The sequence below is a fragment of the Ictidomys tridecemlineatus genome, chromosome 12 (assembly GCF_052094955.1).
Source record: "Ictidomys tridecemlineatus isolate mIctTri1 chromosome 12, mIctTri1.hap1, whole genome shotgun sequence".
Lineage (NCBI taxonomy): Eukaryota > Metazoa > Chordata > Mammalia > Rodentia > Sciuridae > Ictidomys > Ictidomys tridecemlineatus.
The window spans coordinates 59,744,896-59,765,299 of record NC_135488.1 but is presented as its reverse complement, the minus strand read 5'-3'; the positions used below and the strand labels follow the sequence as shown (position 1 = coordinate 59,765,299).

At 47.5% G+C, this 20,404-nt stretch overlaps 1 protein-coding gene across 3 annotated transcripts in view; it reads left to right on the top strand.

Moving 5' to 3' along the window:
* Positions 1-14,931: 14,931 nt before the first annotated feature.
* Positions 14,932-20,404, top strand: part of Tet3 (tet methylcytosine dioxygenase 3) — a 100,116-nt gene continuing 94,643 nt past the window's right edge. For 2 of the 3 annotated variants that reach the window (XM_078028996.1, XM_078028995.1), the window contains exons 1-2: positions 14,932-15,209; positions 15,991-16,744. In XM_078028996.1, the coding sequence (XP_077885122.1) occupies positions 16,442-16,744 (303 nt within the window). In that variant the 5' untranslated portion in view covers positions 14,932-15,209; positions 15,991-16,441. Of the gene's footprint in view, positions 15,210-15,524; positions 15,685-15,990; positions 16,745-20,404 lie in introns of those variants that run through there. The other variant, XM_040271259.2, reaches the window with a different exon arrangement.

Here is a 20,404-nt window from a genome sequence, read left to right as displayed (position 1 = left end):
AAACCGTTCCATGGCCAGAAGCAGTTGGGCTTCATCTTCGACTTTTTTTGTCCTTCAAATAGGGACTCTGTCTCAGCTCCAACTGGCTTCTGCTGCTCTGAAAGTCTCCCTGTTCCCTGGCAGGACCTTGCTTTCTTTAGCACTTGCCAGTGGGGTGTCTACTGTTAGCAACCTGCTGTCTTTGACTCTTTTCAATTTAGAATGTCTGACTATTCGGGTGCTAAATCATTGCATAGATAAGGAAATCAAGACCCTAGGGGCTGTGTTCTGTTTTCCCCAAGGTCGCACAGCTAGTTAACAGCACTGCCAAACAACCCAGGTGTTGCTCGGGTTGGTGACTCTCACTCTCCTGTTGTGAGCTGCTTAACCTGTACACCTCAAATGCATCAAGGCCCATATACCTCAGCTCCTTTTGCATGTCTGGATTAATGTCAGTGTCTTGAAATCCTCATGTGAAAAAATGAGTTCTTCCAGGTGCCGTGGCGCACACCTGTAATCCCAGCAGCTCCAGAGGCTGAGGCAGCAGGATCGAATGTTCAAAGCCAGCCTCAGCATCTTAGCAAGGCCCTAAGCAACTCAGTGAGACTGTGCCTCAAAATTAAAATATATAAATAAATAAAAAGGGCTGGGGGATGTTGCTCAGTGGTTAAGCATGGCTGGGTTCAATCCTGGTTACCACCTCCCTCCCATAATGAGTTATGATCTGGTTTTGTTGTTATTAACATGTTCAGATGTTGTGTGGACATAAAAAAAATAACTCCCTAAATGCCTAGATTTGTCCAGTGTCACTGACTAGTGGTTGCCTTAGGAAAGAAAATCCAGCTGTAGCTTCAGTAAGGTAGCGGGAACTATATTTTCTCCTGGGTCAAATGCTTAAGATAGAGATGTAGCATATTTTTTAAAAAATTTTTAGTTGTAGATGGACACAATATCTTTATTTTATTTATTTTTATGTGGTGCCAAGGATCAAACCTGGTGCTGTAAGGGTCCGGCAGAACGTCGGAGAAAGAGACCACACAAGAGACTGGCTCCATGCAATTGGCAAAAGGGGATTTATTGGGGATCCATTCCAGCGTGCTGGGACTCTGTGCCCACTCAAGAAGGGAGAGCGGCTCAGAGCCCAGAGCAAAGGTCAAGCAGAGCTAAAGTACACTTTTTGGAGAGGGCGGTGGGCTTTGCATACATCAGAACAAATCAGCATGAGGCGCGGGGAAATTGAACAACAACTCTGAGACGTGATTGGCACATTCATTGGCGGGAACAGGTCGGGCGGGGGTGATTGGTCATTCGTAAGCGGGCTACACATTCAAACTGATTGGTTCGGGCCCTGTGACAACTGCACAGGGCCCTAGGCTAAATGGCCAGTAGGGCGTTGTTTTAACTATCTCAGGAATCTGGGTGTAACAGAGGAACTTAATAATACCTGATCTTTTACATTCAAGCTTTCCAGCTTAAAAACTTTACCCTTTCATTCCCCACTCCTTTTTCTGACTACTTTTAATCTTAAAAGTAATGAATCCTAATTATTGAGGAGTCTCATTTTTCATCTCTGTCAGTGGAGCATATTGCCTTCTGATTACCACGAGTTGTCCTGTGTTTCCTGGAATCATTTTTAGCATGGCCTCCATTTTAGATTTCACTTGGTATTAGACCCCAATTTATCTAACTACACTGACTACCTAACTTTAAATCTGGCTTCAGTGCCTCATACTTGCGAGTTAAGCACTCTACTACTGAGCTACAACCCCAGCCCCAAGATGTAGCACATTTATCAAGGAAAGGGATTGACTAGAATTTATTAGTCCCAAACTGTTGCTCAGAGACCTTTTCAGAGTTACCTTTGGAGCTAGTTTGTGGGTCACAATAGAACGAGGTTTTGTTCTCCGTTCAACAAGGACATGTTGAGCATCTGTCTGCCCAGCGCCAGGAGTATGGGTAGCAAGACACACACATGTGTGCTTCCAAGTGACCTCTTTACTTTAGAAAATAAAATGTCTTACCTAATCGAGCACTACCTTAATCATCAGGTTTGGTTCTGAAAGATATTTTTGGCTGCTTTCTAAAATTAAGCTCCTCTTTGAAAGATGGAGAATGAATTCACTGGTTGAAAATATTCAGAAAAAAAAATTATGTAGCTTAGACAAAGGCAATCTCAAAAGAGGTATTCCCAAGACGTTGTAAGCTATAGAAAGACAATCTCCCAAGGAAGCGATTTACATAAGAATTTTTATTTGGAACTAGACATTGTGAAGTGTTTGTTTCAAATGCAGACGCAGATTTTCATGAGAAAAAGGTTTTGGCTCCTGGACGAGAGCCACTTCTCAAAGCAGGAATGACCAATTGGTCTGAATCAACCCAGATCTATGGGCTCTTGTCCACTGAATGAGCCCTCTGGCTAGGGCTGCCCCAGGCACCCACATTTGACAGCACCAGCCTACTATAGGCATTCCAAATCAAATGAAATCACAAGGTGGATACAGTTTACAAACAGACCTGCTTATTTGCATGTTACCAAGGATATTCCAATGAGCAAAGATAATTGTCATGTGAGTGGCAGACTCTAACAAGAATACTTTTTGTTGGGGGGGGGGCGGTACCAGCGATTAAATTCAGGAGCACTCAACCACTGAGTCACATCCCTAGCCCTATTTTGTATTTTTATTTGGAGACAGGATCTCACTGAGTTGTTTAGCACCTCACTTTTGCTGAGGCTGGCTTTGAACTCATGATCCTCTTGCCTCAGTTTCCTGAGCTGCTGGAATTACAGGCATGTGCCACTGCACCTGGCTACAAGAATACATTTCTGTTTCACATAGTGCTTCCTCCTATCCTCTCCTTGAGGCCACAACACAAGCAATAGGCATTAAATATTCCCATTCTATGGATAGACAAACTGAGGTTCAGTTAAGCAAGTTATCTGAATCACACAGCTCTAGAGAACCACCTGTGTAGCCAGAAAACAGGTCTTGCAGTTGCTCCTCCAAGGCCCTCTCCATCAGACCACAGGGACCTAAATGCTGAACTCAACTTCTGGTCACTCCTGCAAGCAGTGGTTCCCAGCCTGGTTGCACTTTAGAGCATGTCTCACAAACCTAGAATATGACTGGATGTTGTCAAAGACACCCTGAGGTGGGACATCCCAGTCCTTTCAACCAGAGTCTTTGGGAGTGGGGTCAGGGCATCAGTATTCCTCAAGTTCTCCAGGTAATTTCCATGTGCAAAGTGTTCATCACTCCATTAGAGACTAATCAGAGTTTGCTTTTTTCCCTCTCAAGGACCTATTTAAAGTTATTCATGGCCAGGCATGGGGGGTCACACCTGTAATACCATCTACTCTGGAGGCTGAGGCAGGAGGATTACAAATTCAATGCCAGCTTCTACAGTTTAGTGAAAACTTGTCTCAAAATAAAACAAAAAGACTGGGAATGTAGCTAAATGGTAGAGCATTTGCCTAGCTTTTGTGAGGCTCTGGGTTGGATTTCCACTACCACAAAAAATAAATAAGTAAAGAGCAGCTGGGATGATTACAGGCATGCACCACCTGTAATCCCCGCCCCCCAGTGGCTTGGGAGATTGAAGCAGGAAGGTTTTGTTGTTGTTGTTGTTGTTGTTGTTTTGGTGGTGCTGGGGAACCCTGATGCTGAGGGCCATTGCCAAGTAGAAATGACGCATCAAAATTTCCTTGCCAGCGTACTCCATGTTAAATGGACTTGCCTTGGAATTTCGCTGTTGATATTGCATGTAAGGTGACCTTGCTCAAGGACCAGGGCGGATCCGGGTTTAGAGCTGATCAGGTTTGAGGAAGTATCCCGCTCCTTGAGTTTAAGGCGTTCCCGGTTTAAGACAAGTTTAGGGCGTTCCCGGTTTAAGACAATAGGGGTTTTAGGAAAGTTGGAGGTTGAAGATTATTGCTGCTGGGATTAGGGTGTTCCTGCTGCTTGTTCCCGTTGAGTTCCCGTTGAGATTCAAATGGGATTTGGAAAAAAGCCTCGTGGAGTAGGTGAATGGGGCGGGCAGATTTTGAGATTTCCCCAGAACGTGTTTGTGTAGAGGCCGGTGTGAGTTTGGGAATAAAGAACTGCTGTTTGAATCTACAAAGCTGTGAGTGGCTCATGATTCAGTGCCAAGCCAACGGACCTTTGCACATGCTAGGCAAGGGTTCCTTCACTGAGCTACATTTTTAAAATTTTTAAAAATATATTTTTAGTTGTCAAAGGGCCTTTATTTTACTTATTTACATGTGGTGCTGAGAATTGAACCTACTGCCTCATACATGCTAGGCAAGTGCTCTACCACTGAGTTATAATCCCAGCTTCTCCCATCCTTAATTTTTAAATTAATAAAATTATTATAATGATTATATCATATTTCAATGTGCTTATATACTCTGAAATTATTTAATTGTTCTTTAATGTTGAACATTGAGGTATTTTCTTTTTTTTTTTTTTCTGTTATAAATAAGTCTTTCATGAGGATATTTGTACCAAGTTTTTTTTTTTATTTTTAATTTTTGGTACTGGGGATTAAACCCAAGGGTGCTCTACCACTGAGGGACATCCCCAGCATTTTTTTTATTCTTTATTTTAAGTCAAGGTCTCCCTAAGTTTTTTTTTTTTTTTTTTAGTTCTCGGCGGACACAACATCTTTGTTGGTATGTGGTGCTGAGGATCAAACCCGGGCCGCACGCATGCCAGGCGAGCGCGCTACCGCTTGAGCCACATCCCCAGCCCTCTCCCTAAGTTTTTAAGGCTAGCCTTGAACTTGTGATCCTCCTGTTTCATCTTTCCTGTGCCATTTATGCCCAGATTTTTATGTACTACTTTTCTAGAAGTGCAATTATTTAATCAGAAGATATAAAATATTTTTAAGGTTATTGATAAGCATTGCTAATTTTCTTCCCAGAAAGAAATACAAATTTATGGTTCTATCAGTGGCATATCTTGGAAAAGAAAAATGGTCCAGTCTTTGCTAAACTTTGTATTTTCATTTTATAATCTGTCAATTTACTATAGTTAATGAGGCTGACCTTTATATATCTTTATTAGTCATTTGTGTTTTTTCTTTGGTGAATGTTCACCTATTGGGCCTTTTTTCTCTCCTGGTGGGTGTTAATTTTCTTTCTTATGTATTAAGTAGATAACATTTTTATTATGTTTATTTATTTTGTAAATATTTTACAATTTGGTTTGTTGACACACAGAAGAATCTTATTTTATGCTTGGAAATATTCTTGATCAGGTAAATAGTTACATCATTTTCTTTTGCAAGTCCCAATGAATAAATGCCTGCTTACCAAGCAGCAACTTATCTAGTTAAGCAGGATCACGTTGTTTTGGACAGAGAAATAGTTCATCTCCTACTGGAACCCAACTTGGAATGATCAAAATTACATTACTGTATAGTGTACATTCCTTAAACTACCCCATCTGATGCAGAATAATATGAAAAACATGTTGGTAGTTCCCACCTTTGCAGGGAAAAACATTTTACAAAGCAAACAATATAGCATGGCCTCTCACAAAAGATTGTCCTACCCCTAAACTAACATTGCCCAACTACATTTCCGTCCTAAGTTCAAAAATAGGGTGGGTGTTAGGTTAATACTGCTGGTTCTCTCCAGCCCATGTGGAGACTTGCATTCAACCCAAATTTCTCCTGGTTCACTGCCTTGGGGTCAGACTGATCCTGAGCAGAGGGACTCTGGCATGTAATATTTGGTGCATATGTATACTAAGAAATTATTTGCGGTGTATCTGACATTCAAATTCAACTGGAAGTCTTGTATTTTTATTTGCTAAATATGGCAACCCTAATCCTGAGGTTTTTCTCTGTGTTGATGTTGGTGACCAAGTCCCAGGAGTGCCCACGTCCCAGAAGTACCCACAGGAGAGCAGACTTCTGGCATCCCACATCAAGGATTTTACCTGCCTGCTTCCAAAGAGGTCCCTGGGGCCAAGGAACAGCCTGGTCCTTGAACCCAAGAAACATTTCGAAAACCCCCACTGCATTACCTATTGCACAGATGAGCATGTACTTAGAGACTAAATTCTTCAGCCAGGCCTCATGTTTTTTTTCCCAGATTCCTGCACCTCTTTCTTCCTTTTTCTAACAGACGAAACTCTTCCCAGGCCTGTGGGCTTGGGCAGGCCCTGTTGAGTGCCTACCAATGCCTGGCTCAATGCCCTGAGTCCACCACACATTCCTATTTGAATGGCTAATTTGTTAGTTTCCTCTTTCTGCCTTTGACACCAGTTTTCTGTCATACAAATTTTTTATTAGTTAATAATTAGATTAATTTTCTTGAAGCTGATGTTCAAATTCAAGTCTGTGGTTTGAGATGACCAAATGTCATAGCCTAGTTGTGTCACCATTAGGACAATCCTGTGGAATGACAAGAAGACAGAGATATTCCCTCCCTTGCTTAAGCTGATAGAGAATACAATGCTGGGAATACAATGTATCTCCCCAGGAACAATGTTAGAGTGACCTCGTATGACTCTATGACTCTGAATCCAGGTATTCCCTGCCAGCTCCACGAGGGATGCCTATGTGCTTTTTATCTCTACCCTAACTAGCCCTGTTCCCAAAAGGCTTCTAAAGCAGAGCTTCTTCTTCACTAGGGGGCCAATGAATCACCTGGAGGTCTTGTTAAACCAGCTTCTGATCAGTAGTTCTGGGACCTGCTGAGATACTGCCGTTCTTCAGACTCTCAGTGTTCCCGCTGCTGGAAGCCCATGGCCGACGACACTCTGAGTAGCAAGAGTCTGAAACTGTAATTCCTGATTGGTTGCAGGAAGGCCTAGGTGTCCCATCAATTTGCTTCCAAGACATTGGTGGGACTGCTCATTCCCAGGAAGTCAGAATCAAAGGCAGTGAAATTCTTGTCAGTGAGAAAGGAGACCAGAGGAGAAAGGAGGTAGGCTGGAGTGGTGAGTGCAGGAACCCTAAGAGAGGAGTTGAGCAAGACAGATTAAAATGGAGCTCACAGAATGCAGCATTGATTGAATGTAAAGGGAGGAAGGTGGTTAGTGAACTAGGGTCTACAACTGGGAAGGCTGAATGGGGCTCTTACTCAGTGCCACACCTCATGCTGGGCATGACACCATTATATCCCATTATCTTATTAACCTATAGTGTCCTCATTGATTATTGTGTATATTTTAACTCTGGTTGTCATGGTTACTATGGTTAAAGTATTATAAGATCATTTCTTCTGTGAAGTGGAAAGAGGAATCAAAGGATTGGGTGGGAATGGAAGGATGGGACAGTTGGAGCACCTACTGTATACCCAGGACTGAGATAGGACTTTCCCATAAAGTGGCTCATTTGATCCTTCTGCAAAGGAAGTAGCATTAGTCCCATCTTTATGAAGGATGCAGAGTGGATGGGCCTTATGTCACCCACAGTCACAAACTAGTACATGGGTGGGCTGAAATTGGAATTTAGGCATCCAGAGGAAGTATTTCAGTGTACAGGAGAAGGGGAGATGTCATGGGTGGGGGACATAATGTCCAAGTGGGAAGCATATGGTTTGTTGTGAAGGCTCAGAGGATGGCTACCTTTGCATTGGGAGGTTCCTACAAATGAGGCTCAAAAGGATATGGGGAGGCCTGTCGCGGTGGCACATGCCTATAATCCCAGCAATTTGGGAGGCTGCAGCAGGAGGATCATGAGTGCAAAGCCAGCCTCAGCAACTTAGCAAGGCCCTAAGCAATTCAGTGAGACCCTGTCTCTAAATAAAATACAAAAAAAAAAAAGTGACAGGACTGGGAATATGACTCAGTGGTTGAGTGTCCCTGGGTTCAATCCCCAAAATTAAAAAAAAAAAAAAGGATAGGGGGAGGGGAAGCCTCAAAATATAAAAGAGGTTGATACATTCAAGTCTCAGATGGGGCAAGCAGATTTTTCTGCTCAGCAGGATATGGGACAGAAGCAATGTGGAAAGCAGATCATGGAATAAACCAGTGAAGCTGAACAATTTTTAGGGATGTGCATTCAGTTCATTCTATAAAGTCCATTCAATGTACTAAATGAATGGATTCTTGTGGGAGACCATCCTTGCATGTGACTGAGTTTCCTCCCTGGCTGGGTGTGAGGCGCTCAGTCACTTTTAATGTGGCAGAGCTTTCCCCACCCTTCTTGGGTTCGAGAGCTTGTCTGTGTGGAGGCTTGTCTCACCACTGCCCCAAAGATCCAGTCATTGCACCTAACCTTGCCACATTGCCCCCCTTGACCTTCATTGGATGGGATTTTCCCCAGAATTCTTTATTCCCCAATAAATGCCCTCCCCCTAGCATGCTCGCTCTCTTGCTAGCCTCTTCAGTAAAACCTCACTGTCCCCCTGGGGAGCTTGAGGCTGAGGGTTCGAGGAGCCATCCAGGAGCTGGTTTAAAGGTAAAATGGTGTCTTTGTCTTTAATTTAAACTCCCTGAGGATTTTCCCACGTGACTGAACTGTTCACACCATCTGCACTGGCCAAGGACTAAAGATTCTTAGGAATTTATAGTTCAGAAATGTCACCATTTTGTTTTTTTTTTTGCTACTTATATTTTTCTCTGCCCCCCCCCACCCCCATTCCAACCCCCCCCCTTTTTTGAGCAAGTCTCTTTGAAAATGGAGGATTCAATTTTGAAGTTTAACCAAGAGGCAAATCATAGGAACTGGTCCCAGTTCATTTCTCCCACCTGAACCTCAGGCCCCTCGGATGCTGCTTCCTGGATCTCTCTTTGTGAGCATGTCCCATAGGCATCTTAAGGGGAAATGTGTCTTAGCTGACCTCATCAAATTGTCTCTGGGCCCCTGGGTGCCACTATTCACCCTGTGGCTCTTCCAGAAAACTCCTTCCCTTTTCCCTTGTCCAATCAGCTCTCAACCTGTTGATATGACTCCCTAAATATTTACTTATATTTTATATTTATATTTTCTCCATTCTCATCTCCACCACCCCAGTGGAGACTATGTCCTCCCCATCTTGATTTCTGCAACAGCTTTCTGGTTGGTCTCTGCTTCCATTCCAACACTCTACTTTAGTATAATCCCATGCAGAAGCCAGCACAAGGAGTCGTCCCTGTCCACAGCCCAGTGGATGGGACAGAGCCAGGCACCACCACGATGTAAGTGGTGGGTCCCTTACCCATTCTTGAGAATCATCAAAGGCTTCCTGAAGTGTCATGAGTTAACCAGGGAGGATGAGTGGGAGTTAATGGCAGGAAATGCCTCTGCCAAGGCTGTGCTGTTTTAGGAGTTTTAGCAGGTAAGCCTAGGTATCACATATACCTTTGCTAGATATCTTTCTCTGTTTATAAATTACTTTCCACTGAGCTTGTCCCACGGCCACTCACCTCCTCTTCCATGCTTCCCTCAACTTAGATTTCTTTCACCATCATTAAATCTCTGAGTCTGCCCTAGTGCAAAGAATGATAGTCCATTAGAGTGGGAATCTCTGTTATGTGTCCCCAGGAGGGAGAAACACCCTGGAAACGGACAGAATCATTTAAACTTACACATAACTCAAATGTACATACACTTGTTTCCTGTGTATTAGTTAATACTGTTAGCCAAGTAGTTTCACTTCTTTCTCTTCCAGGCACATGGCAAGATTGTACTTATTGTAATTTCCTGTCCCCTTGTGACTTTCTTTGGCCAGTGGGATGAGAGCAAAAGTGATGTGTGTCATTTCTAGGTAAAAGCTGTAATAATCAGTGCTTGATTTGCTCCATCCTGCCTTCCTGGCTTCCAGGTCAAGGAGATACATGTCCATCTGCAGCAGCCTGGTTTCCTGAGCTGGTTGCCAGAACTCCTCTTAACCCCAGGCCTGGTGGTACGTGCCTGTAATACCAGTGGCTTGGAAGGCTGAGGCAGGAGGATTGGGAGTTCAAAGCCAGCCTCAGCAAAAGTGAGGTGCTAAGCAACTCAATGAGACTCTTTCTCTAAATAAAATACAAAATAGGGCTGGGATGTGGCTCAGTGGTGGAGTAGTTCTGAATTCAATACCCAGTACCCGCCTCCTACAAAAAAAAAAAAAAAGTCAAACAAATCTCCCTACAATGGCCATGTTTTGTAATTGAGAAACACAATTTTGTTATGTTAACCCATTGAGGACTGGGGATTATTTACTATGGTGGCATGACATCACTAATCCTGATTGATTCATCCTGCCAACCAAAGTTTAGGGACACTCAGGTCTTCATCCCTGTTGGGCATTCAGCAATTTGGGTCTCTGAGTCAAGCAAATCTTCTAAGTTCCTGCCCAGTCTCACTAGATTGGAAGATTTCTAATATTTTACCTCTTTGCTATTATGATGGGTTCCCTTGCATATCCTTTGCTAGTAATAGAGACTATTTGGTTCAATCTAAATCCAAAATGCATTTTCCATAAAAATAGTTATAAAACACAAAGGCATTAGGGCTAGGGTTGTGGCTTAGCGGTAGAGTGCTTGTCTAGCATGTGTGAGGCCCTGGGTTTGATCCTCAGCACCATATAAAAATAAATAAATAAAATAAAGGTATATTTTTTAAAAAACTGTTAAAAAAAACCCCACAAAGGCATTTGCTGAGCTACTCAGAAACATACACATACCCCACACACTCATGCACTGTCCAAAAGCAAGTCACTAATGAATCTCCTTGTCCCCAAGAGCAAAATGCCAGTGTCTGTTCTGTATCAGCCCTAGGAAAATTAGTAGACCAATTTCAGGGTCTTAGGTTGTAGGCCTCATTCTGCCACTCAGTAGTGAGTGACTTGGACAAATTACCTCTCTGAGCCCCAATTCCTTTCTCTGCAAAATGGTGATGATGATAATAAGAACTATGTCACAGAAAAGGAAAGTAACATTTGCACAATTGCCATCTCTGTGTAGATAGAACGATGTGTATGGAAGTGCTTTGAAATGGGAAAGCTCCATGCAAATGTCTACTGAGTGTATTTTTAATATATATGTGACGAAAGAAATAACATATCCAAAAAAATCAAATAAGTCTCCCAATGTCTTCAGTCTTTAAAATCAAACCCAGGTGCATGTTTACATTTCTGCAAAAAGACACTTACTACAAATCTCATTCTTCACACAGGGACACAGCGCTTATTAGCTGAAGTCAAGGAGTGGGGTCAAGTACCTTAGAGGAGGTTAGTCACATTCAATCATTTGCAGGTTCAGCAATCACCCAGCAGTGTTGGTTCCAGGCATCAATTTGCCAAGAAGAACATGTGACACACATCTAATAATGCTGCTTGTCCTTTTCCTTTGCCCACTGCTGAATCAACTTTAGTTCATCAATGGAGTTGTAAAACCTCCTTGTTGCTCAGCCCCATTTCTATCCTTAACCCTATCCAGAGAAATGCCCCCTCTCTCACCCCTGTCATAGGCGTAGTGTTTCGTCCTTCCTTCCCTCAAGAGGGCAGTTTCTTTTCTAATGTCCTTGGGGTAGCAGCGCAGCCAGGTTTGACCTCCCTGATGCGCAGTTGCCTGCACGAGGCTCAGCCCCCAGCCGCTGGGGGTAGGCCCGCCAAGCCCGCTTACAAAAGACACAGACGTAGCTGTCTGCTCTAAGCGCCTCGGGGCCTGACCCTGGCCTCAGCTGAGGCGCTGAACTTGCTTCCCGCCGCTTCCTCTAGTCCAGTGCTTCTCAAACTTGACTTCGGCTAAAGGGCTTGTTAAAACAGACTGCAGGGCCCCAACCCCTAAGTTTCTGATTCAATAGGTTTAGGATGGACCGGGAGCGTGACATCTCACTAGTTCCCAGGTGACAGTGATGCTGTTGATCCCGGGACGCACTTAACGGGAACCGCTGCGGCTTTCTTCTAAAGCTGCTCAGAGATAAAGGATCTTTCTCCCGCTGCACGTCCTTCCCAGCCAGCTGCACGTCCTTCCCAGCCGCTCTCCTGTCCTGAACACCGTGTGACTATGGAATAACCCCTCAGCACTGGAAGCCGGAGACTAGAAGGCAGGAGGGTTTGTGCTGGTCGGACAGTCGGCAGAAAGAAACTTGGAAGCCTATGGGTCTTGAGTGTTACTGGGGTATTTAACTGATCAGGCTCTGATGACCTGTTTTTTCTTTTTTTTTTTCATTCAACACACCATGATCGGGTGTTAGGTCTAGGGTTTCAATGGTAAAAAGACCAAAACGTCCTAGCTGCCCAGGAGTTCGATACTGGGAGGGAACTATGCAAACGATTTCAAGGCCCTTAACTGTTCTCTGGAGGGAGCATCTAACTTTGGTGCAGGGTGGGTGGGGCTCTGGAATTTGTGAGATAAGCTGGAGGTTTCATGAAAGAATTGACATTTATTCACAGACCTGCAGTACTTGTGGGAATTTGGCAGGTGAATGTAGGAAGGATTTTCCCCAAACAGAAAGAATAAGCAATAGGACTGCCCAAGGGTGAGGTTGGGGGGGGGGCAGTGACTAGGAAGCTTGTATAATCAAGCTCTCCAGGGCAGCCTGGTTTCTCCTACCTCTACAGTGGCTAGTCTGTGTCTCCTCTGCTGTTCCTTGTGAGCTGATGTTCCCCAGGCCTGGTCCTGGTGACCTTTCCTTCTGCTCTCCATGTTCACTTCCCTGGAAGCTCCTTCATACCTGGGGCCTCACTTACTCCTTGCTCATGAATAGAGTCCATGTCTGTCTCCAGTCAGGGGCCTCATCTCACATAGATGTCCCCAGGCATATTTCCTCCTGTACTGTCTCAGTGAATGGAACCAGCATCCACTTACCTAACTTATTCTGAGGGCTTTATGAAATGACCTTCTCATAAGTTACTGGTGGAGAGTAAACTGGTCCAATATTTTGCTGGTGCTATTTATAAGGTAGAAAATAGGAGGAAAGATGCTTGGCTCACATTTTTGAGTCCACAAAATCCTGGCTGAGTGAGCTTGGACAAGTTACTTCTATTTTTAATCTGTAAAATGGGTCTGAGTATACCTACCTCACATGGTTGTTCTATGAATTAAACAATAATAATTATCATTTATTTGGCCCTATGTTAAGTACTTCTCTCAGGTTGTGATTACTTAAGTCAAGAAAACACTGTTAAAAAGTACTGAGCCCAGTCTAGAACCCAGAGTTCTCTGGTTCTTAAACCATCTTCACCTCATTGTCACACTATCTTTCCAGAGATTTTATACCAAATAGGAAAATATTTCCAAATAGGAAAATATATATGATATAATGTTAAGTGAAAGAGGGACCATAAATTGCATAATCAGTATGAGTACAACTATGTTAGAGGAAAAAAGAGAAACTAAGCTACAATTAGAAAAGGCTAGCAGGAAATATAGCAGATCATTAAATACGGTTGTACTGGGGTGATTTAAAAAAAACTTGTAATTTCCCATACTTTCCACATTTTCTTTAATATTTGCTGGCTCTCAGCAACTAACAATTTATTACATTGAAAGCTACAAGCCCACAACTTTCCATGTTTGAAAATAACACTCTAGTGGCATTTCCTCTCAATTCTAGTCTTACTTCCCTGAACAGAAACTCTTTGGTCTTTCCAAAGGCCATCCATGGTAGGAAATAGGTATTTCAACCATGTTCACAACCCATCTGACAGCTGACAACCTAGCCACTGGAGCCAGCTGTCAAAATCAGGCCTGTGAGAGGCAAGTTCCAGACAGAATGGGGGCCGCTACTACCGCCTAGGGCTTTCTGGATAGCGCTACTTAAGATCTGTTACTTTTTTTTCCTTCTAAATAGCCAGCCGAATGCTCTTTTTCCAGTTCTGACTGAGTAGTTCGCTTCAGCGGGCGGGACCGCTGCAAGGTACCTGGCTTGGTGAGCACCGCCCAAACTGGTCAGGCTACTCCGCTCCGTGGCTGGTTCTGCCAGGACTTGCCCGTGTGTGTGTGTGTGTGTGTGTGTGTGTGTGTGTGTGTGTTAGAGACCCACCCTTCTCCACAGCAACCCAGGTAGGTGGAAGGCAGCTGCGGGCACCAGTCTGGCAGTCAGGCCAGATGGGTGGAGCTGAATTAATCTAACCTGGAATTTCAACTTGGCCTGCACAACAGGTGAGGGGAAGAAAGCAGCAGAGAGAATGGTTAGTTTGGCAACTTGGAAGTATTCTGGCGGCTTTGCCCCTTACCCCCTACGTGGAACATTGCTCAGGGTGACTTTTTAAAGTGTTTGCTCCAGGTTTTAGGGCTTGGTCGCTCCAAGGTCTCCCGGAGGCTAACCAAGCCCCTCCTGAACCCGGTCCTCCTCTGTTACCCTCCACGACGCGCCCGTTCCCCCTCCTCTGGGAGGCAGGGCGGGGGTATCGGATTAGTCTTTGTTTTCGACGCGAAAGAGCCGAGCGCCGCTTGGGGGAGGCTTGCGATGGCAGGGCCCTGGGTCCGCCTGGGCAGGGCGCTCGGTTGTGACCCCCGCGAGGGTGCTCCGCAGCCGGTCCACGGCCTCTGCCTTCGGGCACCCTCTTCTTGCCGCCCGGGCTGACTCGGTACGCAAACGCGCGATGTCCCCTATTGTCCTGCCTCGGAATGAGAGAGGCAGCCGGGGAAAAGGGGGTCAGTCTGGTCCACAGCTCAGGGTTCATAGGGGCGCTGAGGCTGTCCCGGACCGCTCGAGCCAACAGGGAGTGGCAGGAAGTGGGGACACCAAGGCCCGTTCGGCCGAGGGCCTAGGTTGGGAGGTCCGCGTGCCCCACCCCGCCTCGCCAGCCTCGGCAGTAGTACCGCCGGAGGGCAAGAGCGGTCAGTCCGAGGGGGACGGCCGAGTACCGGGAGGGCCGGCCAAGGCGCTGGGGAGGTACTGCAGGTGCAAAGAAGCGGCGGCCGGGCCCGGCCCTGCCCCCACCCGCCTGCCGCCTGTCCTCTCCCATTCCTCTTCTCCGCGGGAACTCCCCTCTCGCGCGGCCCCGGGCCCGGCGGCGGGGGCGGCGGCGGGCCCGGCGGGGCTCGGCGGGGCCGCACGTGCGCGCCCTCCCGGGCGGGGGAGTCCCCGGGCGAGCACGTGCCGCGGCGCGCGGGGGGCGGGGAGTCCCGCGGACGCCTTCATTGCTGCTGCTGCTGCCGCCGCGGCCGCCGCTGCCTCTTCCTTCCTCCTGCGCCGTCTCCTCCTCGGCCCGGGCGGGGGGCTCCGCGCGTCGAGCGCTGCCGGGCCGGGCGCTTCGGGAGGCGGACGCCCCAGGCGGCGGCGGCGGCCGCGACGGTGGTGGCGGTGGCGCGGGCCGAGAAACTTTGCCCCTTTGTGCGCTCCGCCCCGGAGGCGGCGGGCAGGTCGGTGCAGTCGGTGCCTTTCCGGCTCCGGGGTGGGGGAGGGGAGGCGTGGGGACCGACCTGGGGGGAGGGGACGGCCCGGGACCAGCGGGAGGGCCGCTACTTTGTTGCGGGGGTGCTGCGGGTCACAGTGTAGCTGAGCCGGGTGGGGGCGGCGGGGCGGGGGCTGCGGAACCGCCGGAGCCCAGCGGCCGAGGCCCCAGAACAAAGGAGCCCGAGCGGCGGCGCGCGCGCAGCCCGGCCCGCGCCCCGAGCGCGCCCCCCTCCCCGCGCCCCCTCGGCTGCGCGGGCCACCCTCCCCCTTGGGGCCAGGCTTTGGCCGCAGGCGCGGCGGCCGGCGCGGGCTACCCGCGGGCGCGCCCCCACCTCCAGGCCGCTTCCGTGCAGGGGGCGCTGGGCAGCTTGGAGGAGCGAGGCTCTCAGCAAACTTTATTTTGAAAGCTTTGCTCCCTTGGGGAGGGCCCTGCGGCCTCCGGTGAGGGGGTGTGGGGGAATTTTGGTGAAACTCTCACAAGCCCGCGGGGGGAGGGGCTCAAAGGACAACTTTCTCAGAAACCCCACCTTGACCACCCCCTTTAAATTCGTCGTCCAGGCACCCCCAGTCCCCGGTCTGGCCATAGGCCACCTCCCTTGTGCGTCCTGCCTAAGGTTCTGGGCAGGACTTCATTTGACTAGCCCCTCTCTTCCCCCATTTTCTCTCTTCCCAGAAGCAGGAAGAGGTAACACGTGAAAGTTGTCCATGAGCCCTGAGTGATGCGCTTCCCCTTTCTGTCTCTTTCAGGCAGCGCAGCAATCTCCATCATCCTGATCCCGGAGGAGAAATTCCCGGAGGAGAAATACCCGAAGGAGACATCTCACACTGCTGTCCCACCACACACCCATCTGCTCACCTCATGCCCGGGTCCTGGGTGGGTGAGGGTGAAGGACCCACCCAGCCAAGATGATCCCTTCCCTGGGGGCTGCTGCTGCTGTCCTCCCCCAGATCCTGGGTCCCAGCAGGTGGGAGAGTGGCCCCAGAAGGAACCCTGTCAGACTGCTGCAGAGGAGGTGAAGAGGGCTTGAGAAGAGGCACCCATCCCAGAGACGGAAGCGCCTTGTCTTCACCCTTGTAGACTTCTTCACTGTTTTAGGAGAGAAGAACCAGTTGGTGGCCTTTGCAGGAAGCAGGAAACTGGACTGTGGTTCTGCTCCGCACCTATGCCCCCACCTCTGGCAGCATCAGCATCAGCGTCATGAGCCAATTTCAGGTGCCCCTGGCGGTTCAGCCGGACCTGCCAGGCCTTTATGACTTTCCTCAGGGCCAGATGATGGTAGGGGGTTTCCAGGGGCCTGGGCTGCCCTTGGCCGGGAGTGAGGCCCAGCTGCGATCTGGTGGAGATGGGCGAAAGAAAAGGAAACGGTGTGGTACTTGCGAGCCCTGCCGGAGACTGGAAAATTGTGGGGCTTGCACCAGCTGCACCAACCGCCGCACCCACCAGATCTGCAAACTCCGCAAGTGTGAGGTGCTAAAGAAAAAAGTGGGGCTTCTCAAGGAGGTAAGGTGGACCTTGCTAGGCTCCTCATCCCTTCTTTGAGAGTGTTATAATCATGAGGATCTTGTTAGTGATTTGCCCAGTTAAGCCCATTCTCCCAGTTCCCGTCTCTTGGTCCAGTTTTGAGTGGGGCCATGAATGGGAGCTTAACTGAGGTTGGAAGCCAGAGTGGCCTCCTTTGCAGGGCTGGGAGTTTGATATGGGAGTAACTGAATCGCAGAGGGTGCATTGGCACCCTCATCTATGTTTGCATTTAATGCAGGTGGGTGATGTCTAGCTTTATCTCCAGAAGTTTCTTGTCCTGCTTGAAGCTTCATGTGTTGTATTTCTAGGTCCCATTAAGTTCTGGGTGATGTTGGCAGTGATGGGTGCCAAGTGAGGGATAAAGACTTATGGATTTGGAAAGAAAGCTGTAGAGTGACAGAGTGGTTTTATGCTACCCTGATGGAGTGGAATGTTTCTTTCCCTAAATTTTTTCTTGGGTGCCATCATTTTTCTCAGACAGCAAGAGAGCCATTTGAAACTGTTTGGGAATTTAATGGAAAGCACATGATTTGGGTTCCCCTGTGGTACTGCATACTTCTTGAGACCAAAGACTATTTTTTAATCTGTGTTTTCAGGACCTGCCACAGTAGTACCTTGACAGATAGTAGGCACCCAGACACTAATTCATGAATGAATGATGTACTTTTGAACCACTCTCAACCCCAAGGAGTAGTACTCCCTTTTTGGGGGGTAGGGGGATAGAGGAGTGAGGTTGATATTGGGATGAGAGCAACCACGGTGAGGGTTGGGGGAGAAATGGAGGGGCAGTGACCCTGCATTGCTGTCTTTCCCTTCCATTCTGGCAGTGGCCTGCCGGTTCAAGGTTGGTGGCAGCCTCAACAGCAGAGAGTTGGCAGAAGTAGAGACTAGCGAAGTTGAGCAGCTTAGGCGGAGCGTAGCGGCTGAGGTCGCTCCAGGCAGCGGAACTGGCGCTGGACAGAGACACAGGCCTGCGCTGTCTGTGGGGCTCCCCCAGCTCTGCCACTGATCTGTCCAAGGGCCCAGACAACTTTGGTCTCTCTGGACATGTCTTCTCCTTGTGCAGGAGTTGTACCTCATGGCCTTTGAAGCTCCCCAGCTGTGTGCTCCTGAGGGTTGGGCACCTGTGGCTGTGATGGGCTGGCATTTCACACAGGGATTTCCGACTGCTGAGAGCAGAGCTGAACTGCAAGCTGGTAGGGCTGTGGTTCCGTGGATAGGAAGAAGGATGCAAGTGTTGGGGGCAGAAAAGTGGGTGTTGCTGGGATGTTTCTATCACTTCTTACCTTCCCTTGTCCGTTCGCTGTGGATCCTGTATGTCAAGACCAGGGACCACAGACTTGGTGCCCTATTTACTCTGTCTCTGGTTAAAACAGACATCTGGATCACATCTGCAGTTCCCCCACCCCAGCCTGGGAGCCAGTGTCCAGCCCCTTTATATTGCTGGGTTTTGGGGGATTAACATCCTGCTTGTCTGTTTCCTTGCAGGTAATTTTTGAAAGTGGGCAGGATCAGGTATAGGCTTCATTTCTGGGAATGAGATTTGGTGTTTTGGTGTGAGGAGAACTTGCCCACTGTACTTTGTTAAAACTTGATTCCTTCACTTCCTTCTGATGTTCATTTCCTTCTCCACACCCCTGTATCTCATTCTATTCCTCCTAGTAGCAAACCCAATGGGTGAGGAGGCTTAGCTTTGTGGGCTTGATGTTCTTGGAACCAGTGGCCCTTGTGAATGATGTTAAGTGCTGCTTTTGGCAACATGCGGGCATACCTGAGTGAAAGGGTCTGGGAATGAGGCCAGGGCTGTGTCTTCCTTGTGTGTAAGCTGCTGGCCGAGGCTGCCGGGTGGTCATGGTAAAGATACTGTGGCTCTGGGTCAGCTGAGGCTCAGAGATGCCCATGCTGAGAGACATATAGGCCCTGTGGACATTGCTGGCTGAGCCCCCAGGGGTCTGCTAAACCGTGGCTTGATGGCCTGTGGAATTCCAGAACAGAGGGTCCACATGCTTGTTTGTGGATCAGTGCTGTCCCATAATGGTGTTCTCCTAGGTTCTGGAGAAACAGTGGGCACAATGGAGTGAGGTTTTTTTGTTAAAGCTAACTTTCTTTGACTTAAAGAGCAGTACTTTGTTCCAAGGATAGGTCCTTTCTGCCTTTGATATTCAAAAACATGCTTGCTTTTATGGAGGTTTAGATTTTTTTTTTTAAGCTGTCTTTGCTTAGTAAAGCAAAGTGGTGTAACCAGGGTCTTTTTTTTTTTTCATATTTATATAGTTTTTATTGGTCTGTGAAGGCTGAAGGCCTGAGAACTACCATCCAGGCAACACTGTATTTAATGGGCATATCTCTGGCACAGACACAGAGCTGAGATATGCCAGAGAGACTCTGCCTGAGCAAAGTGTTTAGCAGCCCCAAGGGACTGCTGGGATGTTAACCATTAGATTTTAGCAGGACAAAGCTGAAGGAACATGTTCCAGGACTGGGGTGGTGTTTTTGCCCCTGACTCTTCAGATGGGGCAGGACCCAGGAACCTCAGAAATTAGACCATCTACTTGTATCTCTGCTTGCTGGTATTTCCTCCTGTTAGAGTTGTGTCACTCCCTTGGGCACCCTTTCCTTACTTCATCCTGATTCCATTTCTCCCAGCTGCTTTTTGGGCTTCCTTTGAGCTGTCTGCTGACAGCTGCTTTGTATCATCCCGTAAGGGAAGAAGATTATCTTGGGTTTTCTGTCTATCTGCCCTACTCTTCATCCTTTGTCCTAGTTGGTTTTGAGGAGGAAGCTAGGAATCCCTCAACTCAGAAAAGTAGTTCCTCATTTAAGACTAGAGGATGCAGGGCTGGGATTGTAGCTCAGTTGTAGAGCTCTTGCCTAGCATGTATGAGGCACTGGGTTTGATTCTCAGCACTGCATATAAATAAACAAATTAAATAAAGGTCCATCAAGACTACAGGATACTTCCCAGGGGCAGATGGTTACTTCTCTGGGTCCTAACATGAGGTTGGGGCAGGTTGGCAGCAGCTGTAGAGTATCGTACCTGAAAGGGTTCATTCTTGTACCTCTTGTTGCCTGGAGGATGACCCAACACATTTCTTCACTCTGTAAGCCAAAATCCTTCCTAGTTCCGGGAAGGATTAAAATCCTTGGCTAATGACAGAAGCTGTTTGACTCACGTTCTTCTTGACTGAGAGGTGACTTGGCACAACAAAAACGGCTGATTAAAAAAGTAGAATTTGGTGGGAGTAGAGGCACAGTAGGGCTCATAGTAGGGCAACAGGGTTAATCTATTGAGCATCAGTTTTCTCAACTGTAAAATTGGGTTAATCCATCTTTTCAGGGTTGTTGTGAGAATTAAATGAGATGCATAAACATGCATAGTGTCTGGCACATAGTAGGTAATCAGTGCCCCATGACAAAACATTCCTAGAATGTGTAGAAAAGAATCTTTTTGCGTAAACAACTGTGCATTAGTCTGACTTGTAAACATGCAATACAAATTAAATATTTATTTCAAGACATTCTCTAGCTTGCCCAAAGAACTATGATGCAGAACCTTGGGGACAGGCATCAGGGTGGGAGGCAGCATACCAGGAGCAAGAAGCTACCATGGTCCTGGGCCTGACTGAAAAATTGCCCATG